At 39.0% G+C, this 26,332-nt stretch overlaps 12 protein-coding genes across 15 annotated transcripts; 6 read left to right on the top strand and 6 right to left on the bottom strand.

Moving 5' to 3' along the window:
• The first annotated feature begins 204 nt into the window (after positions 1-204).
• LOC105273588 (pyroglutamyl-peptidase 1) lies at positions 205-1,383 on the top strand. The gene is made up of 2 exons (XM_011316111.1): positions 205-563; positions 754-1,383. Exons 1-2 carry the CDS (start codon positions 348-350, stop codon positions 1,135-1,137), a joined length of 600 nt encoding a protein of 199 aa, XP_011314413.1. The 5' UTR covers positions 205-347; the 3' UTR covers positions 1,138-1,383.
• A 103-nt stretch (positions 1,384-1,486) lies between these two features.
• Positions 1,487-3,670, bottom strand: LOC105273589 (THO complex subunit 2). Its single transcript, XM_011316113.1, has 3 exons — positions 3,351-3,670; positions 2,889-3,260; positions 1,487-2,804 (listed from the first exon to the last, which is right to left on the bottom strand). Exons 1-3 carry the CDS (start codon positions 3,408-3,410, stop codon positions 1,830-1,832), a joined length of 1,407 nt encoding a protein of 468 aa, XP_011314415.1. The 5' UTR covers positions 3,411-3,670; the 3' UTR covers positions 1,487-1,829.
• Positions 3,671-3,817: 147 nt separating this feature from the next.
• Positions 3,818-5,598, bottom strand: IntS14 (integrator complex subunit 14). Its single transcript, XM_011316114.1, has 2 exons — positions 4,294-5,598; positions 3,818-4,163 (listed from the first exon to the last, which is right to left on the bottom strand). The coding sequence occupies exons 1-2, from the start codon at positions 5,590-5,592 to the stop codon at positions 3,936-3,938; spliced, it is 1,527 nt and encodes a 508-aa protein (XP_011314416.1). The 5' UTR covers positions 5,593-5,598; the 3' UTR covers positions 3,818-3,935.
• Positions 5,599-5,614: 16 nt separating this feature from the next.
• Positions 5,615-7,009, top strand: LOC105273592 (uroporphyrinogen-III synthase). 2 transcript variants are annotated; one of them, XM_011316117.1, is made up of 3 exons: positions 5,615-5,745; positions 5,835-6,201; positions 6,341-7,009. In XM_011316117.1, the coding sequence occupies exons 2-3, from the start codon at positions 6,015-6,017 to the stop codon at positions 6,934-6,936; spliced, it is 783 nt and encodes a 260-aa protein (XP_011314419.1). In that variant the 5' UTR covers positions 5,615-5,745; positions 5,835-6,014; the 3' UTR covers positions 6,937-7,009. The 2 variants fall into 2 exon arrangements, with proteins under 2 accessions (XP_011314419.1, XP_011314418.1); XM_011316116.1 differs by having other exon boundaries at positions 5,615-6,201.
• On the bottom strand, positions 6,960-9,165 carry Pez (protein tyrosine phosphatase non-receptor pez). The gene is made up of 2 exons (XM_011316115.1): positions 8,870-9,165; positions 6,960-8,723 (listed from the first exon to the last, which is right to left on the bottom strand). Exon 2 carries the CDS (start codon positions 8,721-8,723, stop codon positions 7,428-7,430), a length of 1,296 nt encoding a protein of 431 aa, XP_011314417.1. The 5' UTR covers positions 8,870-9,165; the 3' UTR covers positions 6,960-7,427.
• Positions 9,166-9,253: 88 nt separating this feature from the next.
• bonsai (28S ribosomal protein S15, mitochondrial) lies at positions 9,254-10,478 on the top strand. Its single transcript, XM_011316118.1, has 3 exons — positions 9,254-9,564; positions 9,625-9,758; positions 9,993-10,478. Exons 1-3 carry the CDS (start codon positions 9,332-9,334, stop codon positions 10,436-10,438), a joined length of 813 nt encoding a protein of 270 aa, XP_011314420.1. The 5' UTR covers positions 9,254-9,331; the 3' UTR covers positions 10,439-10,478.
• Positions 10,479-10,635: 157 nt separating this feature from the next.
• On the bottom strand, positions 10,636-12,506 carry Aatf (Apoptosis antagonizing transcription factor). The gene is made up of 2 exons (XM_011316119.1): positions 12,205-12,506; positions 10,636-12,015 (listed from the first exon to the last, which is right to left on the bottom strand). The coding sequence occupies exons 1-2, from the start codon at positions 12,402-12,404 to the stop codon at positions 10,707-10,709; spliced, it is 1,509 nt and encodes a 502-aa protein (XP_011314421.1). The 5' UTR covers positions 12,405-12,506; the 3' UTR covers positions 10,636-10,706.
• A 568-nt stretch (positions 12,507-13,074) lies between these two features.
• Positions 13,075-14,656, top strand: LOC105273596 (HIG1 domain family member 1A, mitochondrial-like). The gene is made up of 3 exons (XM_011316120.1): positions 13,075-13,345; positions 13,769-13,889; positions 13,974-14,656. Exons 2-3 carry the CDS (start codon positions 13,802-13,804, stop codon positions 14,168-14,170), a joined length of 285 nt encoding a protein of 94 aa, XP_011314422.1. The 5' UTR covers positions 13,075-13,345; positions 13,769-13,801; the 3' UTR covers positions 14,171-14,656.
• Positions 14,657-14,717: 61 nt separating this feature from the next.
• On the bottom strand, positions 14,718-16,112 carry LOC105273597 (proteasome subunit alpha type-6-like). The gene is made up of 4 exons (XM_011316121.1): positions 15,975-16,112; positions 15,700-15,794; positions 15,333-15,414; positions 14,718-15,275 (listed from the first exon to the last, which is right to left on the bottom strand). The coding sequence occupies exons 1-4, from the start codon at positions 16,048-16,050 to the stop codon at positions 14,788-14,790; spliced, it is 741 nt and encodes a 246-aa protein (XP_011314423.1). The 5' UTR covers positions 16,051-16,112; the 3' UTR covers positions 14,718-14,787.
• Positions 16,113-16,207: 95 nt separating this feature from the next.
• Positions 16,208-18,590, top strand: Galt (Galactose-1-phosphate uridylyltransferase). Its single transcript, XM_011316126.1, has 5 exons — positions 16,208-16,612; positions 17,026-17,195; positions 17,271-17,476; positions 17,536-17,764; positions 17,956-18,590. Exons 1-5 carry the CDS (start codon positions 16,576-16,578, stop codon positions 18,415-18,417), a joined length of 1,104 nt encoding a protein of 367 aa, XP_011314428.1. The 5' UTR covers positions 16,208-16,575; the 3' UTR covers positions 18,418-18,590.
• On the bottom strand, positions 18,583-20,691 carry Uba4 (Ubiquitin-like activating enzyme 4). Of its 3 annotated transcripts, none has more exons than XM_011316124.1 (6): positions 20,570-20,691; positions 20,214-20,455; positions 19,817-20,030; positions 19,397-19,695; positions 18,859-19,317; positions 18,583-18,790 (listed from the first exon to the last, which is right to left on the bottom strand). In XM_011316124.1, the coding sequence occupies exons 2-6, from the start codon at positions 20,389-20,391 to the stop codon at positions 18,639-18,641; spliced, it is 1,302 nt and encodes a 433-aa protein (XP_011314426.1). In that variant the 5' UTR covers positions 20,392-20,455; positions 20,570-20,691; the 3' UTR covers positions 18,583-18,638. The 3 variants fall into 3 exon arrangements, with proteins under 3 accessions (XP_011314426.1, XP_011314427.1, XP_011314424.1); XM_011316125.1 differs by having other exon boundaries at positions 20,554-20,691; XM_011316122.1 differs by having other exon boundaries at positions 20,539-20,691.
• A 226-nt stretch (positions 20,692-20,917) lies between these two features.
• LOC105273600 (heterogeneous nuclear ribonucleoprotein U-like protein 1) lies at positions 20,918-26,256 on the top strand. Its single transcript, XM_011316127.1, has 3 exons — positions 20,918-21,241; positions 22,016-24,828; positions 24,901-26,256. Exons 1-3 carry the CDS (start codon positions 21,112-21,114, stop codon positions 25,048-25,050), a joined length of 3,093 nt encoding a protein of 1,030 aa, XP_011314429.1. The 5' UTR covers positions 20,918-21,111; the 3' UTR covers positions 25,051-26,256.
• The last annotated feature ends 76 nt before the right edge of the window (positions 26,257-26,332 follow it).

The raw sequence follows: 26,332 nt of genomic DNA on the forward strand, positions 1-26,332 counted from the left end.
TATTGAAATAATCATATACCCATTGTTCATTTATGCTTTTGTAGACAATTTTTATGCCATACCTTATTTTTTTCATGTCAGTTTGAAAGAAAAAAAATTAAACGACTCGACTGGCATTCAAATGTAAACGCCAGAAATCGCTGAATTGTGGGGACGAAAAGCGCATGAGGAGAAGGCGTTGTACAGCGCTACGTACGACGTCTGAAGGTACTTGTCACCTGTTTTGGTGTCATACCTTACCCTTATCAGTTGACTACGATCTACAGTACAATGATTTTTGCAAACGAGATAACGAATTCCACTGGGTACTTCGATTCAATTTCGTGATACCGATATAATTAACGAGAATGACTGAGAAAAGAAAAATAGTTGTGACTGGTTTTGGACCCTTTACAGGGCACACTGTTAACGCCAGCTGGGAAGCTGCAAAATTACTCAAAGATAAATATTCAGGAGAGCTAAATAATCGTTATAACATCGATTTGATTATTGAAGAAATTCCAGTTGTCTACAATCATGTGTCGTCGAGAATTCCTGAAATTTGGAAAGAGCACAATCCATTGGTAATATCATTATTAATTACCTTCTAATATCATTATTAATTTACGATTTGAAGAATGGAGTTCGGGGAGATATTGATAAATAATTTCAAATAGTCAGTGCAATTGGATAAAAATAAATAATGTATAAAAAAATCCCCCATTGAAGCTTCCCACTGCAATTGTTTTTTAAATGTTAGAACAATTTTTCCAGTTCATTGTGCACCTTGGGGTCTCTCATAAAGCTAAATGCCTGACGATAGAGAGTGGAGCCTGCAGCAGTGGATACACGAGAAAAGATGTCGTCGAAAAATGTCCAAGTGACAGTGAAATGACGTGTACGAGGCTCGATGTTGGCTTCGATGTCAATGAAATTTGTCGAATCGTTGGAAATGAGTACGACTGCGTGGCATGTGTGTCGAACGATGCAGGGAGATATCTCTGTGAATTCACGTTGTATCAATCACTTCTCATCAAGCCTCATCGAACTTTATTCATTCATGTTCCTGATTTCGACGTCTATTCCGCGAATGAAAATGCCCGAGGAATTTTTTCGATCATTTGCTGTGCAACTGAAAATCTGGAGAAAGCCCATTAATCTCTTCCGAGCTCTCCGATTTCCTTCTTTTCTTTCTTTTCAAAATAAATGTGAGAAACTATACTTTTTGAAATAAATTTATGTAGGAAGGAAATAATTCTTCCGCAGTCTTCGATTTTTTTCGAAGGCATTTTTATTTTGAGTTTAATTTTTCAATTGCTCAAGTATCTTAAGTGACATTTCCATCTTTTATATCTAAATGTGATCAATTTTTTAATTGTTCAATAAATTGGATACTGTCATCCAGATCTTTTCACTTATTTCTATCTTTAATTAATTTTCAGATCTTTTATTATTCTTTCAGATCGAAAGCTAGTAAATAAGTAATAATTAACCAAAAAGTAGCTCTCGCCGAGAATTACGAGATTTACGAAACATAACAGAGATTCGAGTCTCTTTTAATAATTGAAAATTCGTCAACAAATTTTCATTTTTATGTTCCTTTTGGTAACGATTTTCTTGTTACTCCAGTTCTTATTATCCGGATCGAAAAAAGAGGATAATGAAGAAATATGATTAATCAAACAAATCTGATTAATCTCGAATTCCCAATTATATATCGGCGAAGTTCTTAAAATTTATTCTCCTCCGTTCTCCTCCTGTTTAGTAAAGTAGGTAAAAAGTCAGAACATTGCATGACTCACGACTTCTGCAAGTCGTGAATATACTCGAATATACTCATATCGTCAAGATTATTCTCCAGGACTAGGGCAGCGTGGTGCCTCCTCAGGGAGAGAATTCTCTTTATTCTCCTCCAAGAACTCCTTACTCTTTCTCTCCTTTCTCTCCTTGACAGCAGCTTCTTCCTCAGTCTCATCAGAGTTTCCACTCTCTTTCATGTGAGAAGTCTCAACATTGCTTTGCCTTTCAGCAAATGGATCCATTCCTTCGTCAGAATTGCTTCCTCCACAATTTTTAATATTATCTTGGGAAGAACTGATAACATTTTGATTATCACTTTCAACCTTCTCAATTTTCTCTCCAAAAACAGTGGATTTTTCTGGAGTCCCAAGTTGACTTTCTCCACCAAGAGTCACAAAATCTTCTCCTCCCTCTCCATTATCTTTCAAATTCTCACCTGGAGTGACAATTTGCCTCTTTCTACTTTCAGGCTCGTCATCTACATACGATTCTTGCTCCTCAGACGAGAAGTCGCCCCCCACGCAGTCCTCGTCCTTCGTGTCGTCATCACTTTTCCCTGTGTCTTGTTCATTACCAAGAGACCCTCCTTCAACATGCTGAGTACGTTTTGCTCTGAGCACTTCCCTCTTCTCTGCCAGCAGCGCAAATCCCTTGGTGACAACCGCATTACTCCTCGCTTTTTCATAACTCCTAGTTTTCCTCTTCCTATGAGACCCCTCATCGACATTAGCTCCATCCGGGAGAGTGTCATCTCCACCACTGGAGCCATGTTCCTCGTAAATACCTCTAGATCTCTTTGCAGCTCCTCTGCTCCTCGTGTTGTGCCCCACGTCACTCTCCTCCCCATCCTCATTATCAGATGTGGCCTTCCTCTTTCTCGTGGCCTCTTTCTTCCTCCTCTTTGGCTGCTGCACGATCTCCTCATCATCATTCGTCGACGAATCACGTCGTTTCGTCTTCCTGGAGGTCTTCATATTCTTTTCCTCCTCGAACGAGTTGCCCTCCCGTTTCAACATATGTGCAAGCTGAAATAAATGAATAATCTCATGTTATTACGAATTATCGCGAGAGAGAACAAAAACAGAAAATATATATTCTGTCACAATTACAAAGGCTTCTCGCTCCCTGATGTTCTTCTGGATCATTTTCTCGTAATCAGTCATCTTCGGGCTAATCTGTTCTTTCTTGAGTTTCATTATCTTTCTCTTTTTTTTAATAGCCTTTTTAGGTCCTCGGGGAGTTTTCTCCTCGGTATCGTCACTGTCTGCCTCTGTTTGTGAACTCTCTGGGGTCTTTGAGAAAATGGATACCCTGGAAGGACCTGGAGAAGGGGATGGAGAGAAATATTTCGCCGGTTCTTTCCTGCGTCGACTACTTCTACGAATACCAACTGGAGAATTTCCCCCAGGTGATTTCTTCACTCCGACCTTGCCCTGGAGATTAGCATTGATGACAGTCTCCTTGTCCTTCACCTCAAGAACCTTCGACATTCAGATGAACAAAGACATAACGACGGATTTTCATGAAGGTTAGAGCTCTTAGTAGAGAGAATTCGGGGAATTTTCGCTTACCACTGCTGTATTCTTTGCCTCCTCAGTGTTTGATGCTCTCATTTTCCTTCGGAATACCATTTTTTATTTTCAGAGAAGGTGAATACGACTGATAATTAACTGAAACGCCTGTACGTTAATCGAACAATATCAAATGCCTTCAATGTCCGTTATTCAGAAATTTTTTAAGTTTCTTTCTTCACTGTCTGCGCTCTAACGTAAACAATCTTGATACAAAGGATTATCCAATCCTTTTTTTTAACACTTACATTTCCGTTCCGGATTGGTTGATACAGTTGCGCCAATCGAATTCCACCAATTGAAGAAAATCCACGAATTATTCGAAATTCAAAATTAATGATTTTTTCTTCTATAGATCAAAAAATATCTAACATTTCATCGGGTAGTAATTGACGTGAATAAAATTTTGCATTTTCTTCATTATCAAAAAATTATTATTCTGCTAAACAGAAAAAAATTGAGTTACAAGTGAAAAATGATAATACTTTAATTAATAAAAAAATTATTATTGATTTATTTGATTAATGACGATTGATGCACAGATGGTACAAAAATATTCTCTTCAGTTCGAGAGAGTTAAGTTCCTTATTGATCACCTTTGTGAAATTGAGTCCTCACTGGTGTAATATTATTTTTCAATTCTCTAGAATAAGGTTTCCTCAACATTTCTGCAACATGTCCCATCTGAATTGTACAGTCCAAGTGAAGGTTTGGGGGGAGAAGGGTGCATTCGCGCTCGAATATCGATGCAAGCCCCTCCAAGAGCTCGACGAATCCCATAGACAATGCTGCACGCCTCAATCTATTTAATTCCTGCAAAAAAAAGGGAAGAGTTCGATGTTTAATCAACAGGGTCCTTATATATAAGATATATAAATTAAATATATAATTAATTATTAAATAAATTTGTTTACCACAATTAAATGCATATTAGTATACATACCTTATAGAAATTCTGGGTCTTCTCCGGGAGTTTTCTGGCATGCCTGAGGATTTTCTGAATATCTGACTGGAGTCCAACCTGTCTGATCCATGATGGAGCATTCTGGGAGTAGCTTCTCTTCTCAGCTGGTTTCAAGGGAAAACTCAGGACCTCAACATTCTTCGAAGCCGAATCAATGGTTCCCAAATCATTGAAATTCCCCAGCCAGGGTACAACGTCGCACCCTGGCTCCAGGAGAGTCAGCATGAGATTTGATTTTTTTTTTGTGTCTGCCCAAGAGTATATGAATCCATACCAATTGTTGTTTAATAAACACAAAGCCGCCATGTTCTCAACTTTTAATGCTCCATGGAGGAGTACACAAAACGAAGGAGATTTCCCCTCGTCACCATTGTCCTCACCATCAGACTCCTCATCCAGGGAGATACCCTGCATGCTTGGGGTTTTTTCCGTTGGCAACGGTAGAATCAGATGCCTTGATATTGAGCTGGGACTCCCTACATCTGCCACCGAGATGAAGCCACAAATTTCCAGAGTTTTCGCCAAAGCCAATCCCGAGATAGACTCGAAATCTGTTTTCTTATTGTACGACATTGGAGGTGGAGACAAAAGAATTCTCGATCCTAAACTTCCACACTTGAGATATCCCTGGAATGAAATATAATTGGACTCTGCTAACTTCTGGAAACAATTATTGACAGTTGTCTTTGAAAGTTGTCCATCAGGTACTAGAACTGCACTCTCTCCACCAGCTAAATCGACCAGTCTCTGATAAAGGGGCAATCCGTACTTTAGTCCAGAGTCCTGTGGAGGTGCAATGCAGACAATATTGAGCTTTCCAGGATAAGGAAAAGGCAGTGGGAATGGATTGGACTCTCTCTCGAGGTGCATATGATTCAGAGAATGCCCCAGGGACATGGGTCCGACCCCCGGATTGCCATCAGTCACCAAAATTATTTGACAAGCTGTTGTATTGCCCCATTCTGACATTATTACTGTATTAATCCCATGAAGAGCAGTCTCAATACAAGTTTTGTCTCGTTCTTCAATCGATTGCAGTCTTGACCTCATCATGTCATAATCTCGAGTGAATGGGCACAGCAGTTCGTACGTCGACGAAAAAACAACCAGTGACACGAATTCCAATTTAGAATTCACTTGTAGATAATGGAGAATATGATTAATTCCTTGTACAGCGAGATGATGTCTAGTTACAGTTTCACTAGAAGGTGCATCATGTCCTGTGGAGACAGGACGTCTCATCGACAAGGAAACATCCAGGGCGATTACTGTCGGCATTTTTCAATCCCCTTATCAACCAATTTCGTTATTCTTCAATCACGGTGTTCGTCCTTTCAGTTCTTGAATTCATTACCACATCTGATTATCAGTAAACACCAGAAATTTGTCGTTGCTCCAATTGATTATCATCAATTGAATCAAGCACTCACTGTAATTACCACTTCACTTCTTATCGATTACGACACCTTCCGAACAATTTGTACTAGTATCAATCAGCATTTATCATTCTGTTTTTACAGCAACAACAATTAACATTTGGGAGTAAACTGAGGTTATGTACCCCAAGAGATGCATCACCTATCGAAGTGTTCAGTCAACAGATGAATTATAGTTTATTGTAATTAAACAGTAATTCATTTAAGATGAAAATTTTTCGTCAGGGTCGGTACGAAACAAGTGGTTTTTAGTTATTATTAATTATGGAACGAATCTGTAGAGATGTGGTACTGTGTAAAGGCGAAAAAGGACTGACCGAAGGCCAAGACTCATATGCGACAGCTTTCGAAGGAGCTGGATACAGCTGTCAAGTCCTGACAGCTATTTCCTTCTCCTTTGTGAATACCCAGAAATTACGAGATTGTCTAGAAACACCTGAATCCTATTCTGGTAATGACAAACAATTATTTCCTCAGTCAATCAATCTTCCTGGACCATTATTCGTCAATTTAATAAATTGATTTTTAGTACAGAATTTCCATAAGCTATCGGCAAAGTTAATTAAGTAATTATTATTCACTGGTTTCAGGTTTAATTCTCACCAGCCAAAGAGCTGTAGAAGCTATAAAAAAATCTATTTCGGAAAATCCCTTGAAAACTCTCTGGAAGGAGTTGCCAGTGTATTGCGTGGGTCCGGCAACTGAGAATCTAGTCAGGAATACTCTCGATTTACCCAACTGCATGGGTTCTGAGAGTGGAAATGCCCAGGAGCTCGCAAAATTCATAATATCTCATCATAACAGAGACAATAAATCCCTGTTATATCCTTGCAGTGGTATAGCTCGGGAGACTATTCAAAGAATGCTGGAAGAGGCTGAAATATCAGTGGAGAAAATAACAGCATATGAGACTCGGCCTTCAGAAACCTTAGAGAACGATCTGCTCGATATTATGAAGGTATCTCCTCAAATAGCTGTCTTCTTCAGTCCCTCAACTGCTAAAAATGTTATGGCTATCGCTGGAAAACATAATTTGATCGCCAGAATAAAAGCAGTGGCTATTGGACCAGTGACAGCAGAGGCACTCAAAGAACTGGGACTCAGGATTTATGCCACTGCAGCTAAACCAGACTCCCAAGCTCTTCTAAAATCAATCGAGGAAGCACAGATTGAAATAAGCAGTTAGAATTCATGTCAATGCTTAATAAATTGTGATGAAATATTTTATTAAAAAAAACATTACGATTATTGTCAGTGGCCAACTGGTGCTCTTGATAGAATTGATCTGTAGGGATTATCAATTTATCAATTTTACAAGTCGATATCTGAGAGTTCAAATAATTTTGATTATTTACTCATGAGATGTGAATATTATAATGAAAATATTTCCTTTAAATTATATATTGAGTAATCCTCAATATACAATAGTTTTCCAATTTTCTTTCAGGGCACCTAATTTTTTTAATTCGTAAAAGGCACTTTAATATTTTAGAAAACTGTTTTTTTTTAAATATATTGTCTGAAGGCATTTTTTTCATTATTATCTGCTGCATGAAGAGTCTAGTATCTTCCATAAACAGGAAGATAGGACAAAAAAAATATTTTCAAAACCAAAGTATTATTTCCTTCACGATCAATCACCGAAAAGACGAAAGCAAAGTCTCGGGATGATTCCTCTCAGTACCCCCCGGGATTGCTGACATTTCCCATCAAGCAATTAAGCTCAGCCCCCACAATAGTCTCCTGATTAGCATAATAAGGTTCCCTAGGATTTCCATTATGATATTTCATCTGAACCGCAGTTTCATAATCAGGAGCAGGTCTGTACGAAGGGAGCAAAGCCCTCAAATTGCTCAACTCAGTAGAGGATACAGATACGGGAGGATAAGGTGATGCAGACAGATCATTGTAACTAGTCCACCTCATGTCCTCCTGAATTCTACCCTCGAGATTGACAGATGCCGCCTGCTCAGTGGACTCATTGCAGTCATTGGTATCACTCTCAAAATAACTAGTTATTCTCTCACAAGGCCTGGACTCCTGGTGCTGCATGTAAAACGTGTGCTGTGCGATGCAGAGCCTCCACATGTACTTGGCATTCTTTGATTCACTGAATAAAAATTGTTTCGCCTCTTCGTGTTCAGTCTGGCACTCTATCCTGAAGGTTTTTTTATGATTAATAACATTGCTGATGTCCTTCCACCTGTAGATTTGAGTTGTCTGCGTGCCAGGACTGACGACCATAATGCCATTGATGGAAATTCCCAGGATTACTTGATTATTTCCCTCGTCCTTAGCCGTAAATGTTTCGTGGCCATATCCCTCCAGCTGTATTGCGATGGAAATGTACAATTCTTCAGCCACAGCCTGAGTTACACCTGAGAGGCTCTTGTACTGACAAATTGCTGAAGTGAGTAACTCCTCTTTACCACCCTCCTCGGTGTCTAGGACTATTTTTGGAAAGAGATTGTATTGCTGGAGGCACTCGACAGTGTGTCTAATAGAGTCGTAATTCCCGAATTCTGCTTGCATGGAGTAGCTGGCGAGAAGTGTTGCCTGTCGAGCATTGCACTGGGTCCTGCCTTCAAGGACATCGTGTTTCAGCTGGAGGTAGTAGTGGTACCTCGTCATCTCGTCCTGGATCAGCTGTACATCGGTTATGTAGTACATTACACGCAAGTAGAGGTTGAAACCTTTGGCTTCCTTCTCCAGTTGACGTTTCAAGGGCTTGTCCATGTCGATCCAACGCAGGGAGGAGTCACTATGTCTCCAGATGTACTGGAGTCCAAAAAATTCGGGCTGGGAGAGACCCAGTCGTTGAATTATGTTGTCTAGGCACTCTTGGCCCAGACTCTCTACTGAGAGTGTGCATTCTATCGACGTGTGGTCCAGGAGTTCCACGCAGATGACGTACTGGTTCTTGGAGACCACGTTGTACTGACGGGACTTCTTCAGGTGAAACTTGAAGGGCATCTGTGGAATAATTCAGGTGTCATTATCGAAGTGAGGGATAAGATTTCCATCAGATCAGCAATTTCATTGGTCAAAATTCCATAAAATAAAATTGCATTTTATTTGAGTTTGTTGAAGCATGAGAGAGGATTCTTCAGAAAGATTACCTTGATGAAGTACTTGCACTCGATTTGTTTCCAAGTTTATTCAGATTGTTTATGTTCTTGGATGAACATTCATTGTTGACTCCAAATTTTATGGGATATCGATGAATTCATCGGATCACTAAACAGGGTAATCTCATTTTTCGGATTTTCGTGGATATCTGGAAGTTCCCTGATAGAACTTGAGGGAGGTTACACTGGAGATTGTGGGGATTCGAGGGAATAACAATATTTGGACATGACATTCAGCCAGGAATAACCATTTTTGCATCACTGTAAAAATAAAACTATAATGAGGGGCAAGGGGAAACAGCAGGGGACAGTCTCGTCGATTTTCTCAACAAAACAGCTGTCGGTCAGATAGTTCTCTCCTCTTTCGATTTTTATTACCACCAATCATTCAGGGACCATCAAGCCGACGGGGTGAATTTTATTTCCCATCGTTTTTACTAGAAGAAAACCGTCATGAATTCACTCTTAAGTAATGTTAAAAGTGCATCCCTAATTGTCAACACCTTTGCCAAAAATGGAGGCTGTATAACAAGGGGATTAAAATCGAATTTGAAGATAAAATGGGTGAGACCAGAAAAAATTCCATCTACACATCCTTCAAAGAGTGGAGATTACTTGGAGTCGACAGTGAAAACTTCAGCTGACGAAGTGGCATGTCGATATAATCAGTCCCAGGAACTCAAAGAGTACGTAAAATTCATAAACAATCGTCTACAATTTCTAATGAACTTGTTGTCTACTTTCAGTGCCCCAGAAATCGTTAAGAAGCTCTTCACCCTTGAGTACATGTCCAACCAGGAAACTAAGAAGATGAACCACGAAAAATTGAGAAACTTAGTCAAAAGACACGACATGGATTACAGATCAATGGAAGTAACATGTACGTTTAATTAGACCTAGAATTGGTTCATCCCACCCTAAATCGAATAATAAGTCTATTAAATTATTTAACCGATTTAACAGTCAAGTATTTTTCAGTGAAATAATTACTTAATTAGTCAATGGAGATTCACTGCAATATTTGAATTAAAAAATTTGTATTTCATCAGCTGATTTCTAACATTAAAAAATTTTCGAAGAGATTAAAGGACTGGAATTTTAAATCTCCTTCCAGTGGCAATAATGACCAGCGAAATTCGTCACCTGCAGAAAATGCAGGAGATTCACCCACGAAACAAAAAAACGAAAGTCTTTCTCAAAGAACTGATCGAGAAAAGAAAAAAATATCTCGGGGACTTACGGAGATGGGACTACAAACGTTTCGAGTGGGTATTGGAGAAACTAAATATCGTCTATAAACCGTTCCCTGAGCTTTGGGTTAATCCGACGCGTAAGGACTCCCTAAGAAAACTGACGAGTGCACACTGCGACGAAATAAGACAGAAAAAACTAGAAGCTTACAGGGCAGAGCTCGAGGCACAGCAGATAATTTTTTTCAAGGAGAAAGCCGAGAAACTAGCGTTCATCAGGGCTGAGGAGATCGCATGTGGAATCGAACCCACCGTCAGTGAGGAGGAGATTGCAGCGGCTCAGAAAAAATGTGCGGAGCTACAACAATAACAATAAGTAATGAATAAATATGATTCACATAATTGAAACAGTAATTGGCCTACAATTCCCTTCCCGTCCATAAAGAACCCACGATCAACATCTTTCTTCATATTTTTATTATTCTTCAATTATTCTTCGATTTTTCGGGAATCTTGATAAATATTTTGGATTAATTGAAGTAATTGAAGTAATGGGAGGTGAGGTTATTGTAAAATTTCTTTTATTCGTGATTTTTATTCATTAATTTAACATTCTAATCAATCTTTATTTTTAAAAATTACGAATCCTGAGCAGATTCACTCCTGGTGCCCTCCACAGCTTTAATTCTTCCAAACAACGAATTATACAATTCGTTTTTAGCTAGATCAGTCCAAGTGTCATTCACAGTGATTGGTGCCATGAAGTTCACCAGTTTCGTATGCACGTTGTATCTGATTCTTCTGCCTTTGGTGGCCCTCGTATCAATTTTCCTCTTCATCTTGCTCCTCATATTTTGCAGCTGAATCCACTGTTTGCTTAATTGAATGGGATCAGTGATATCCGCTGACTTCTGCTCGATCAATTCTCTCAGCAGCTGGTGGTAAAAATCATCGTCATCGTAGATCTCAGTATCATGCTCCTGAGTACGTCTTCCATCCTCATCAGTGTCCTCTGTCGATTCCTTCCCAGCTACTTTGTACTCTGATCTCTTCAACTGCGTACGTTTTATCAGCTTTGATTTGTCATTAAGAAGGAATTCTATTTGTTTTACTACTGATTGACTAGTTCCTTTCGTAGCATTTCCAGCTGCCAATTTGGTCTTGTCATTCCATTTTTGAATGACTGAGTTCCTGAAGGATCTGACATTTTCGTGACGCTCGTGGAGAACACTTTCGTATTCTTTCAATGTTCTCCTTTTCTTCTTCAAGGGCTGTTCAACATCCTCCTCGTTATCCTCACGTTTTTCTCTCTCGCTTGCCTCCACTTCTTCATCAGTATCTGAAGCAATTTCTTCGTCCATGGGGTTCTCCTCTTCTTTTTCCTCTCCTCTTTTTTTGGATAATAAACTCTTCGTCTCAGAATTATTTCTGAACAACTTCTCTTGCACCTGCAGAAGACCCTCCAGCAGATTCGTCAATTTACTCGTCGTTTCATCTTTATTCTTCACGAACTCCTTGTCAGGGGTAAATTTTTTATAGGAATCGAACTGGGGCAATTGATTGCTCGTGACTAAACATTTTTGGAACTGAATTCTCATCTCCAGAAGATGCTCCCACAGTTTTAGCTGTTCCCTCACTGCTTGACCTTTATCGATGTCCCTGTGGAGATTTCTGGTGTTCAGGTTCTTGAAGTTAATGGATGGGTCTCGATTCCGCCGGAGGGGGTTGTCCTCGTCTACTTCTGCGTCTTCCTCGTCGTTACTCTCTTCTTCGTCTTCGTTTTCATCTTCTTCGGGTTCAGATCCTTCAACTGTGTCACCTTCGGATGATTCCTCTGCGTTTTTATCGTCTGAAGATCCCTCAGATGCTTCAGACTCTTCAGCTTCTTCTTCATCACTGCTTTCTTCTCCGTAAAGATCTTTACGTGACACTTTTTTCCCTTTGTATCTAAATTTAAAAAATAATCAATCGTAATTATCTCATAATTTCAACAATTAAGAGCACAGTCATTACAAAATAATATTGTCAACATTTTTTTTTTCTATGGATTCAGTAAAAATGGAATTCAATTTCAATTGATGGTAATTATAGGTGGTATGAAAAAAAATCGATAGCAGTAAATGAAGAATGATTTACCTCTCGTCTACTTCGTCCAGCAAATCAATGTTTTGTCTTCTGATTGACGAAGTCAAACCCTCATCACTCTCTGACTCCTCATATCTCTCAACGATTTTCGCTCTTGTGTCCTCTGTCTCATCGTCAGACCCAAAATTTTCAGGTGCTGCTGTTATCAAACTGTTTATTTTATCTGCCAAATTCGATTTCTTCGATGACATTTTTCTGGATGATCCAGTCAAGACGAAGCTGGACACATTGGAGAACACGTGTGGATGCAAAATATAACCACCAAATATAATTGTGGCACTAGGGATCGAGTGGTAAGAATTTTTCTCGGCCTCTGGTTTATCGACAAGAAATTTTTTGAAAAAATCGTTCGAAGAAACACGAGTTATTGATCTGAGATTTTATTTAAAAAAAAGAATAACTTTCAGTTATGTACTTGCAAATTATCTTGCTAAAAATAATTTCTTTTTCAGTATAAGATTAGTCGAAATTTATGAACGCTGCTCCTTTAGATCCTAGTACGAAGCAATGAAGTGCATTAAAGTGATAATTAATTGGTAGTTAATTAGTGCCTTCGAGTTCAGCCTTGGGCCTTGATTTCCTCAGCGAAAAATCGAGACAATCGACTTTTCTTCAAATGCTCGCGACCAATTCATTAATTTCGAAATCTCGAGATATCTTAATAATTAATAATAATAAACTATCGAAATATTCTAAACAACAAAAATGGAATTACTCCCCAAATTACATAATTACAAATAACATAATCAGAAGTCATCGATTTCGCGATATCCAATCAACTGATCAGTGAATCCCCAAACTTTTTTTATGCATCACGTACGTACGCTCATACAGATTATTATTATTATTATTTATTACGTATATCCCTGATTGATGCCCCACATTCTGGGAAGCAGGAGGTATGCGTTGTAGCTGATTTATTGTTCAGACTTCAGTGTAAAAGCAACTGTCGGGGTGGAGCAACGCTGACCTTCAAAATACAAAAATTACCAGCTTCAAACTACGTCACAACTATTGAAGAAAATTCAGCGCATGACTAAAACCGAAAGCATCAGATCAAAGACGGTTATCAGCTGGTGTTGAAAGTACACGTGAATTACAGAACTCGTTCTAACTTGCTGGGACAATTTTCGTACGTATTATAGTATCATTTCTCTTACATATGCATGAATGACTGATGAATGAAGCTTTCTTAAAATCAGCATAAAAAATTCACCCAAATCGATAATATATGTTTAAAAGGCACCATCTCAAGATTGTTCACACCAGTCTTAAATAAATTAATAAAAATAAAACGCCTTCTGAGTCACAGTTTCATAACCTTGATTTACATTCTCGCACCATTCATTCGCGATTCACCCCATTCACCTGATGGCCTTGACACTGAAATCATGAATTTCATCCTCAAGGTAATCATCTCCCAGTCGCAAAATATTATTAATTACAGGATAAATCATAGGATAATGACCGAAAAAATGATTTAGCGGTTGAAACAGATGATGCAATCCGCTGTAAAACTCATATTTTCATTGGGCTCGTTTAATTTTTTTTTTAGAATAGCAGAGCTTGAAATACATCAAAAGAATTCATGATGACGAGTCAAGAGGTAATCCTGGACGAGTCAACATCATCAGCAGCTATCCGCAAGCTCAAGCACGATCCATTCCTACTCGTTGGTGAGAAAGTAGAATGATTTTATTGCAGTAACTTACGTAATTCGTTGTAAATGCAAATGTTTTTTATTATTTTTTTTTATTTAGGAATTGCTGGTTTTTGCGGAACTTTACTCGTTGGTGCCTACAAGTACAAACATCGTCCTAAGAACATGGGGACAGGTCTTTTCCTCGTGCAACTTCGAGTCGCTGCACAAAGTGCTATCATCGGGAGTCTCAGTGTTGGAATGGTCTATGGAATGCTTACCAAATATGTTTTCAAGACTGAAGAGAAACCGAATTGATGGGATGACGAGTTTAAAGTATTTTTCCCTAGTTGAGTTAAAGTATTTACGGATCATTCTCGAGGAAATTCTTTCAGGCTTGAATTTTAATTGGGGATGGAGCACAGTTGAGATTTTTATGTACATTAGGTCGATTGAGAATTTATTCTTATAATAATTAGGTAATGGGTGGATTCAGGAGAAAATATCAACAATTTGCTGTTTTCCTTTTGAAACCACACGTTCTCCGAATTGTATCTATCACGGTTCACCACATCCCCAGAGCACCCTCATCCCATCGCGCAATGACCGAATCATTTTATTTTATTTCCAGGAAATAATTTCGCGACACTTGCTACTATGACGTGAATAATGTTTCGTATTATAATGACAGTTGGTCTCAAAAAACACTTTGTTTGTATATAAAGGGAAAAGTATCATAAAAGTAATTTATTTTTGTTGGCCAGAAAACTCGAAGCTTAATAAATGGTATCGAATAAACTTCAAGAACGCTCAAGCTGCAAAAATTCTCGTTTTATTGATTTCATGTATGAAAAAAAGATATGAATTAACCCAAAAAATGTATATTTAATCTATTTTATTGTGTAATCAAAACAAACGTTGAAGAAATATGATATTTAATCCTTCTCAGCAATGGCAGTGAGATGTTTATCAATCTCTTGCTCAGTGAGAACCCGGAATTTCGGCTGATTCTTTGAGACAACTCCGACCTCGATTTCCGAGGGTTTGAAGTCCACAGAAAGTACAGTTGACAAGCAGGTGATAGCCAGCTGAATAGTCTCGTCGTGACTGTAATTCTGATTCTTCTTTAGTTTCTTTTCGAGGTAGGAGTTGGCCTCGGTCTGCCTAGCACCGACAGAAATGGCTCGATAGCCACAGAAATAGCCAGCAGGATCGGCCTTGTAGATGGAGGGGCCTTTTTCCTGATCGTAGGAAACCAGTATCATGGAGCATCCCAGGGGCCTCATCTCTGCATTCTGGGTGTATACCTGACTGATATCAGCAATTCGACGACACAGTGTGTCAATTGGAATCTCGTAGCCATATTTATATTTAAAATTGGCTGCCTCGTACCGTGCACGTTGCACTTGAGATTTGCTATCAGCTGAAAGTCATTTCAATTATTAATTCTAAATTAATCATCCTGGCATTTTGCGCTTACCAATCATCCCTGTCATGACACAACCGATGTATTCGGTCAGTTGAAAAACGTGGGTCACACTGGAGGCATCGAGAAGCTTGTCCTGTTAAACAAAATTTTATTTATTTATTTATTTTCGGTAACATGACTTGACATTTTGACATTCCCTGTAAAATCCAACTTTATCTTCCAGCAAAGAAAATTATTGAGACCCAAAAAATTACCAGACATAAATTTTAAGTCCAATTTTAATTTCTGTCCTCTCAAAATCATGTCAGATCATTAGATTTCAAACGATTCGTCTGATTATCGAAAATTCGTGTCCAGATTACCCCATTCTCATCTAAATGAAAATCCTCCGCTAAACACATCAAAGAGGTTAACTCACAGGAACTTTCTTTTGTGTTGCAAACACCGCAGTGTCACATCCCTTCACAGCAACAGACGTCAGTCCACCCTGGTTGATAGCTTTAAAAGCATATTCTGGAATAAAAATCAAAAACATCAAATTAATACTGATCCTCTCGTCCAAGCTCAAAAGTGCTGATCACGCCGTGTCATCGCGTACACAAACACCGAATAATCATTTTAAAAAATCGTAGACCTCCATATAATTTCCACAAAAAATTCCAAGGATTCTGCTGAACGATTTGAGTCACTTACCCACTTGATAAAGTCGCCCTTCAGGTGAGAAAATTGTAATATGCCTGTCAAAACCAGCACTACTGCCTCTCGCCATGTTTGCTTGACTCCAAATCCACCGGAGAAACCGATAAAAAAATCCGGAGGAACTGTCGTGAATTTACAGAATAGATGCTGCCAACATATTGGCATGAAAGCTGATTCTATTGGTTGTCAATAGCCTCGCTACAACGGAATTGGCAAGAGAATTCTCCAATAAAGTGACAGTTGCAATTTCATGGCGAGAATTTTAAATAAATGATTTGTTTTGTGGTGATGATGATAACGGGGTCATTGCAGTGGGTGTCGTTATGTCATGGTAATTATTATTGACAGTTTGACGGAGAGAACAATTGACTATTTTTTGAGAGATGAATTCAGCGGATTGAGGACTATTCGAAGTTGTTTGTTTAGTTGAGGATTCACATTCTGTTGCTGTTGCATATTTCTCTCGATTTCGTGTCGCGAAAATCTGACCTTCGAGCTGTGAAGGTTATCTGACTGATAATAGTGTTTAGGTACGACATTTTGGGATTAAAGTGGCAGATGAATAGAGTTATTGGGACTTGAAGGAGTTAGAATCATGGCAACAAAGGGAACAGACGTTTTTGATGCCACAGGTATGATGTAATTGGTTATCTAATAAAAATTAGATTTACTTAAATAATTAATTCAATGAAATCCTTCTCGTCTCTTCGTTTTAGTTTTTATATCTCTATTATGAATCCTTCAAATCTTGTTTTTCAATTCTGTTAGGATCATTAAATATTGTGTAAACATATGAAAAAATTGTGAAAAAACCTGATCTTCAATTTTTTTGTTATTCAGTACCCGAATTTCCTGTATTTTTTTTTATTTAACAATAGAGGTAGATAATGAAGGAACGATATGATTTTTAAGAATTGATTACACTTTCGAAGATCATGGTAATATGAAATAATAAAAATAAGAGAGAGTAATGAAATGAGTGGTAGAAATGGGCAATTGTTTGAGAATTGTTTCATAGACAATTGAATTATTATTTATTTCTTAGAACATCCGCACGTGAGGTACAACCCTTTGAGAGGAGAATGGGTTTTGGTTTCTCCACACAGAATGAAAAGACCTTGGTCTGGCCAAATCGAGCCCTCAACTGACGAGGAGTTACCAGAGTATGATCCACAGAATCCCTTGTGTCCTGGAAACCCTCGGGCTAATGGAAAGGTGAAGCCAAATTGTTTCCTGAGAAGAGCCCATAAAAATCGATGCAATTCATAAAGAATAAACTATTTCTTTCAGGTAACAGCGAAGTACGATAAAACTTATTCATTCGTCAATGATTTTCCTGCACTCCTGGAGGATATTCCTCGAATAGAAAAATCCGACGATGAATTGTTTAAAATTGAGCCAGTGGGGGGTACTTGTAAAGTTTTATGCTTTCATCCGAAGTCGAACGTAACGCTAGCTCTCATGAAGATTGAAGAAATAGTGGAAGTCATTAAACAGTGAGTTATATAATTTTATTTTTATTTTTACCAATTAATCAGATAATTAATCCATTCAGGTGGATAAACGAAATGATAGAACTGGGAAAAACGTGGACGTGGGTGCAAATTTTTGAAAACAGAGGTACAATAATGGGCTGCAGTAATCCCCATCCTCACTGTCAGATCTGGGCGAGTTCCTTCATGCCATCTGAGCCAGACAGGAAGGATAAGAATCTACGAGAATATTTTTCTAAACACAAAAGACCTCTCTTGATTGATTACGTCACGAGAGAATTGGAGAAGAAGGTGAAACATTATAAATTTAGTAACGAAGAAAAACACGTCATCATATTTTGCAGAAAATTTCGTGATATGTTAATTTCTGCCAATTAATTAAAAAATATTTAATAGTTCACAGTTTTTGGAAAATTTGACGTAATCTGCTGGTTTACTAGAATCTTCTCCTTCAGGGAATTCCCCTCGTTTTATTTTTCCAGGAACGAATTGTAATTGAAAACAGAGACTGGGTCGTCCTAGTGCCCTTCTGGGCAGTCTGGCCCTACGAGACGATGCTCCTTCCCAAGACTCAAATCTCTCGGATACAGGATCTCACTGAATCCCAACGGGAGTCTTTGGCAGTGATAATGAAGAGATTATGCATAAAATACGACAATCTCTTCCTCTGCTCATTCCCCTACTCGATGGGCTGGCATGGGGCCCCCACTGGCACTCGTATCAACGATGACAGAAGCCACTGGACATTCCATGGAATGTACCTGCCGCCTCTCCTACGATCGGCTACGATAAAGAAGCACATGGTGGGGTATGAATTATTAGCCCAGTCCCAGCGAGATTTGACCGCAGAACAAGCTGCTGAGAAACTTCGGAATCTTCCTGATGCTCATTATCGACATCCCGAGACCAGTCTAACTTCCGAGGAGTTGAATAAATATAATTGAATGGATATTCAGTGTCGAGTGATTGACTTGATTATATTATATTAAATTAATTCATCTTTTTTTACAAATAATAATTCATGAATTACTTTCAATGAATTATCATTCAGATGTAAATGCCTATTCATCAGGTAACTATGAGTGACTAGTCATAGAATAGAAAAAATATTTAGAAATTTAATGGATTTTTATTGTTTTTGTTTATTACATTGAAACTGGTATTTTCAATAAATTGGGAATGTAGAATCTAGCTCTCGTGTCCACGCATGAATACCACCGACCACATCCTTAATCCTGTTTGACGTATCATTCAGGGAACTTTTCAGGAGGTGGACTGCCCTTTGAGAGTCATTTCCACGACGACAGATGATATAAACTACAAAAATAAACGATCATTACATAATTTCAGAGGATCATCGAATCATACTTCTCGATAATTCATACCATTGAAATTATCCCGCTGAAGATTATCAGCTATAATCTTCCTAGTCCTCTCCAGGCCCTCACTCTTTTTCATCTCTGAATACGGAATATTAACCGAATTATCCAAGTGGCATATTTCGAACTCCTCCGGTGATCGTACGTCGATTAACAAATGGGGATGAGAATTCCTGATGTTTTCGTATTCCTTCGCAGTAATCCTGTCGTTATTCTTCAATAACTTGAGATGGGGATTTTTGTCGTTTGCTTTACTACCACAGAATTGCTCGTAGTCTAAAAGATGGGTTATCTGAGGGGTTTCTCCACATACTAGACAGTTGGGATTTCTTGATCGTAGACGGATGTTTCTGAATGTCGTCTCATGAGCATCAAAAAGCAGCAATCGACCAGACAACACTCCAGGCATATTCAGGATTATTTTTATGGCCTCCAGGGCTTGCAAAACACCAACTACTCCAACAGCTATGACAGGAGCACATGTATAAGAATTATTCATTGGTTTGTGTGCAAGCTTTTTGACATTTTTACTATTTATTTATACCTGCACCGAGAACTCCACCATCTCCACAATTGGTCACAGTCTCAGGTGGTGGAGGTTTTGGAAAAATACATCTGTAGCAAGGTCCTTGATAATTGTAAACCGTCATCTGTCCCTCCAATTTCAAGGCAGATCCTGATATCAACGGCTTTCCAGCGAAAACACAGGCATCGTTAAGGAGATATCTTGTTGGTACGTTATCAGTTGCGTCAAGAATAATGTCGTAGTGTCTGATAATATTCTGAATGTTGTTGCTATCCAATTGCAGTTTGTATGGAGTTACTTTCAGCTTCCCATTGAGTCTACATGGAATTTAATACAAATGAAAAACTTCTGTCGGATTTAGATTTGTTTACAACAATTGTTTTGGACCTCTGTAGAAGTATTTCGGACTTAGAATATCAAATATCAAGAATATCATACCTTTGCAAATGCTGAGCAGCAGCATGCACTTTATTACTACTAATGTCATCAGATGTGTACAATAACTGTCTGTGTAAGTTGTTAATCTCAACATCATCATAGTCCACAATACCAATATGTCCTACTCCAGCTCCAGCCAAGTACAGAGCTGATGGACAGCCAAGACCCCCAGCTCCAACGATCAAAACCGATGCATTTTTAATTTTCAATTGCCCTGCCACAAAAAAAAAACACAAAACGAGAGAAAATCAATACGAAAGTCATAAATGAAAATAATTGAAACCGAAATTCGCCCTTAATTGCTGATTTATCTGGTACACTATTAGTTTTCGAATAATCGATATTTGACCATCAAAATTCGACTCATCTCTTCTAATCGTCCAGTCGAGTGAATTACCTTTAACACCGATTTCAGGAATTAAAATCTGACGACTGTATCTAGCGATCTCCTCATTATTCAGACCATTCTTTTGAACAACAATATTTTCCCGCCTCAACTCAGCCAGGATATCTTCCTTTTCCTTCAGCAATTGTCTCAGCTGTCTGATTTCCCTGATTAACTCTTCCTCCTTCATTCCTGCTCAATTGCAATCTACGATCAACTTATTCCAAATTCCAACAAAGAAATTGAATAATTATCTACAACAATAATAATAATAAAATTACATAACTGTGTAATTGTGTAATAATTTGACAGTCGTCAAAAAGTCAGTTTTCCTCACACATATAATACTCGCAATATAATATTTTCACCCTATATTTATTTCTGCTCGAGAACAACAACGAGATCTTATCTGCTCCTTTTCTTGGAGATCAATCGAAAAGATGAACAAAATTGAAAAATACGAGGAAAATAGGATGCCACTCTGAATTCTGCGTTTTCGTAACTATTGAAAAGATGGCGCCAAGTGTTTGGAGGTGCTTGTCCCTCCCCTCAAAGCCAACAGCCAATGAGATCAATGGAAAGGACTGTATCGGCCAATGGGGATGGGGATTACTGAAGTGAGCGTCGGTTTCACCAAAAAACATATCCCGCCGTAAACTCCAGTGAAAATTCCACGGGAATACGTAACGCGGCGGTTTTTCCGGCCTCAGAGATCCCGCCATATTGTCTCAGAGGGTAGCGCGGGTCATTGGCGCGTGTGTATATTCATTCCTCTAATTTTCATTAAAAAAAAAAAACAATAATAATAATAAGTGTGCCCGATAAATTTGAGGAGTGAAGAGACTCACCTGACGCTGGAATCATCTGGCGATATTGATAACGATTGGATTGTATGATATAAAAAACAGTTATGGATCCAGCCAAACTGAAAGTGGTTGAGTTACGTGCAGAATTATCGCAGCGTGGTCTTGACACCAAGGGAAATAAGGCGGTGCTTGTTGAACGTCTACGAAAGGCCTTGGAGGAAAGCGATGTCGAGGGTATTTCGTTGTTTTATTGTTAATTTAATCTACCTCAAACAGCAGGAGGAGTCGACTCCTTTTGGAGTTTTGGGAGTTGTTTACACTCACTTTACATAGGCCTGTCGATTGTTTCACGATACCATTCACAATCACGAGCGTACCAGTTGTTTTTTTCCAAATCGATGGAGATAATGAATTCCTCTTTTTGGCTCGATGAAGGGTATTATCAATAATATCGTAATATCACGGGAGATTATGTTTTTTTTTTCATTCTGAAATGGTAGGGGAAAATTTATACTCAGGTTGAGTCATTCTGTGGGAGTTGGTTTTACAATTGGAATGGTTTTTTGGGAAATTTTGGTGGAGTTAGAGAAATTGCTGTGAATAACCTCTTTTACATGTATGTTTCAAGTCCAGGAATTTGTGGCCTTCTGTCAGAGCGAAATTAGGGGTTATTGGTAGCAGATAAACAGTCTAAAGTTCATTCTTTTGATTTTGATTGAGAATGGAAGATTTGTAGCCCCTTGTATCAAATTTTATGTGGAATCGGTTCATTATGGAGTATTATGTAAAGATGTTGCAGAAAATCACAATATGCGATTCATGATTTTTTAAATAAATACTCACTCCAACAAATTGTAATCATTGGCACGAATAAACATTCCATTTTTTCATTGAATTTCAATCGATTCAATTACTAATTAAAAACAGGAAGAGGAAGGGGTAAAGGGACCATTATAATATTTTTAAAATTAATTATCGTATTAGAAATGAATTTAGAAATTTTTATAGAAGCTGAAGAAGCATCTCCCCCGGAGTCACCAGAGGCTCCAACCCCTAAAGAGGAGCGGCCAAAGACTCCGGAGCCGAGTAAGCCCCCACCTCCTGCAAGAACTCCAGCGAGAACAACAAGGAGTCCAAGAGGAACACCAACGAAGGCACCAGCGAAAGTTCTCTCCCCTCCTCCACAAAAGCAGCCATCGCCGATAAAATCTCCGGTAATCGAAAAACCAGCATCACCAGTTATCGACAAGGAAACGGAGGCTGCCCTACTGGAGGAAAACGAGCCCCAGAGTGGAGCAGTTCCCCAGACAGCTGTCGAGGAATTAAATGAGCCATCGAAATCTGACACTTGTACTCCCCAAGTTGCTGAGGAAGCACCAGAGATACCACCAGCCTCCCAGGAAGACTCTGTCCAACAACCAAAACAACCAGAAGTATCTCAATCCGTTGTTGCATCACCTGAGACACCAGAACCCACAGAATTGCCTGAAAAATCCGTGGATCCAACTATTGAAAATACCCCACATGAACTCCCGATGGAGATTCCCCAGGAAGAAAAATCTCCTGAACCAACAAACGATGATATCATACCATCCGAAAACGAAGACAACCAGACGCCTGGAGACTCTGACGAAAAAATGGACGTAACTGAGGAGAGCGAATCCAATTGCCCAGAAGACGATAAAATAATCCCCGAAGATGTGAAGGAAGAAGTGCCAGAGGAGAAACCAGTGACATCAGACGTCCAGGTGAAGGAGGAACAAGAGGATTATCAAATCAAGACTGAGAACGAGACGAATGATGACGTGATCCTGAAACCAGAGATCAAGCAGGAGGATGAGAAGGAGGTGAATGATGAGGACAGAAAAGATCGTAAGGATAGGAAACGAAAACGCTCGACGAGTTCTGATCATCAGAAGAGTCCTCCACCTCAAGCTGAAACTGATGACGAGCCAGAAATTGATTACTCCAGAGTGTTATTATCTTGGTACGATTCGGATCTCAATCTTGTCATTGATAGATCCTCGTTTTTATCAGCAACGCCTATGCACAACGATGGATTTGGATATGTGTGGGCTGGAGCTAGAGCATCATTTGGATTTACCAGTGGTAAAGTCTATTACGAGGTCAAGGTTAAACATGAGTGCAGTATTATGCTCCAGGATGAAGAATATCCTCACGTTTTGCGTGCTGGATGGTCTGCTATTCATACGTCGATGCAACTGGGAGAGGAAAAATTGTCCTACGGTTACGGTGGAACTGGTAAAATCTCTACTGGAAATAATTTCAAGGATTATGGACCAAAATTTGGACTGAATGACGTGATTGGATGTTATCTCGACATGTCTGGAGATGCAGCAATTATCAGTTACACCCTGAATGGAAACAATCTTGGGGAGGCGTTCAAGGTTTTGAAGACTGAGTTCCAGGACAAGCCCCTGTTTCCTCACATTTTAACGAAAAATTGTGAATTTGTCTGCAATTTTGGGGATGAAGAGCCCTGGAGTGGATCACTCGAGGATTTTGTTCCTGTTGGCCAGGTAGACATCAAGGAGAGAACACCAGGACCTGTGAGACCTGAGAGGCGAGAGGACTGTGAAATGGTGATGATGTGTGGACTGCCAGCTGCTGGCAAGACATACTGGGCAACAAATTACGCTTTGGAGCATCCTGACAAGATGTACAATATCCTGGGTACTAATAATCTCATCGACAAGATGAAAGTCATTGGATTACCGAGGAGGAGAAATTACCATGGACGATGGGATGTTCTCATAGACAAGTGCACGAGATGTCTCAATAAACTTTTGGATGTTGCAGCGACCAGGAGACGGAATTACATATTGGATCAGACAAATGTATATCCTACTGCCCAGAGACGTAAAATGAGGTATTTCCATGGTTTTTTACGTAGGGCAATTGTTATGGTACCAACTGAGGAAGAATTCAAGTCTCGTACAGCTAAACGTATAGCTGTCGAGGGCAAGGAAGTGCCTGATTCAGCTATTATGGAGATGAAGGCGAATTTCAGGGCACCAGTGGTGGGTGATTCATTCGATGTGGTTGAGTGGGTGGAGCTTGGCGAGGAAGAGGCTAAGAAACTCATTGTCACGTACAATAAGGAGGGAAAGGATGCTGGATTTGGTCAGCAGCAGTCAGCGAAACGACCTCGATTTGAGAAAAATTCTGAGACGCCTAGGGAGAATCGTGAGGTCCGACCAAATAGAGATACCAGGGAGACTCGAGATTATCGTGACAGGAGAAATGCTTATCCAGATAAAAATCGTAATTCAACGTGGCGTGGAGGTAGTCAGATGCCAGGTGGTTGGAGAGACCGAGGGCCAAGGGGTGGACACATGAGACCACCTGGTCCTTATGGGCCACCAGGAAGCTGGAGGGGACGTGGTGGACCACCTGGACACATGCATCGTCCTAACGACAGACGTGGGGCCCACACGGACAGACGAGGTGGTACTGATCGAAGAGGAGCTGGAGCTGCCAGAGGTGGTGGATGGGGTCCTATGAATAGCAATTATCATAATTCAGGCTCGTCTGGGGGGTGGGGTGGAAGTTCTCAGGGTAGTGGAGGATGGGGTAGTGGTGGTCAGACGTCGGGGGGATGGACTGGTGGACAGGGTGGATGGGGGGGCCAACAGGGCGGATGGGGCAGTTGGAAGGGATATGGTTCCAACTCGAATTACAATCAGGGCAATTATCAGCAGGGCTATGGCAATGGCAATTGGGGGAGTTGGAATCAACAGTATTACAATCAGTATTGGAGTCAACCGACACAGGCCAGTGGACAGTCTAGTGGACAGAGTGTGAGCATTTATAGGAATATTAAATAGAGAAATGAGTGTTGAGGTAAAATAGTAATGATTGTATGATTGTAGACCCCATCAGGAGCAAGTTCAACGACTGCACCATCGACGACAAGCACTGGATCAACGTACAACAACTATCCCCAAGGATGGCAAGGTTATACACCCTCCTACAATTACTCGACAGACACCTCGAACACTAGCGTTCAACCACAAAAATAGATTTTTTAAGTACGAATAATTTGTACTTGTGATTAATAACGAGAGGAAGAATGAAGAGCAATTAAGAGCTGGACAATGGATCATTAGTGTTTAGTTCACAACCCACTGGATTATGACTTTGAGATGTCATTCGTCTACTTGACACCGGGTAATTTCATCTTTATTTTACACTATAATGACATTTACCATTAATTAAAACTAGTATATTTTATTATACAAGTTACAGCAATTATGAGAGACCTAGTGTCTAGCATCAGCTGTGTCTTATGTCATATTTTTCATGTATTTTGGATATTCAAAGCCCCGAGGTGCATTGGGAAATGCATCGATGACAGGGAATTTACACTATCCAATTATTATTGAGTAAAAATACATAATGTTGATTAATAATGGTTGATCAAAGGGCACCACAGTGGTAGAATAAATATAATCAGCAAGTACACTCATGGCAAGTTATGTAAATATGTACAGATTCGCCTATAAAAATACTACAAAAATATAATTTACAAATTCGTGATTGATTATCTTCGTGGATAGAATTTTTATCGTTCTTAAAAGCCAACTAACATTCCTGTTTACGTAAAAAATACAAGTGTTTGCATATACATTTCTTAGTCCATGATTTATTAATGTTTTTTTTTTTGCAATATGTTACCAATCAATCATTTTTCTCTCTATTCGTGTAAAACATCAGTGAAATCTCGTATCGAAACGAAATATTGATACCATTTGTCGCCTAATGAATGCATTGAATGATAAATTGACATAATAATAAATTGAGGAAATTATATAATCCAGTGGATGCCCAATATTGCAGACGAATATGGATAGTTTGAAATGAATGATTTATTTTAATCATTATCTTTAGTTATTCAATTCTAGCCCTGCAATAATTGCTATTATTATACATTACGTTATATGGAATTCTGTACAGAATGAGACATCTAAATTTGAGATTAAGGAGGTGAATAAGAAAATTTAATGTAGAAATGTGTGAGTACAGATTTTGAAATACAATCGATTGAGTGATGTATGTGACCTATATATTTTAAGAAAAGAATAAAAACGAGAAAATTATCCAGAGAAAATTATTTAAGTAAAATTAGATCTGTAAGTACTTTAATCCTGATTAATGACCGTGATAGGTAATCATGACTCATTTATTTTCCTTTTCGATATTCGCACGCATAATTTCGTCGAGTCCAACACAATCTTTTTACGTGAATGTATGGAGAATACGCGGGGCACGAGTTACGAGTTTATTGAGGTAATTGTACGATCT

This window comes from Fopius arisanus, unplaced genomic scaffold (assembly GCF_000806365.1).
Source record: "Fopius arisanus strain USDA-PBARC FA_bdor unplaced genomic scaffold, ASM80636v1 scaffold00006, whole genome shotgun sequence".
Taxonomy (NCBI): domain Eukaryota; kingdom Metazoa; phylum Arthropoda; class Insecta; order Hymenoptera; family Braconidae; genus Fopius; species Fopius arisanus.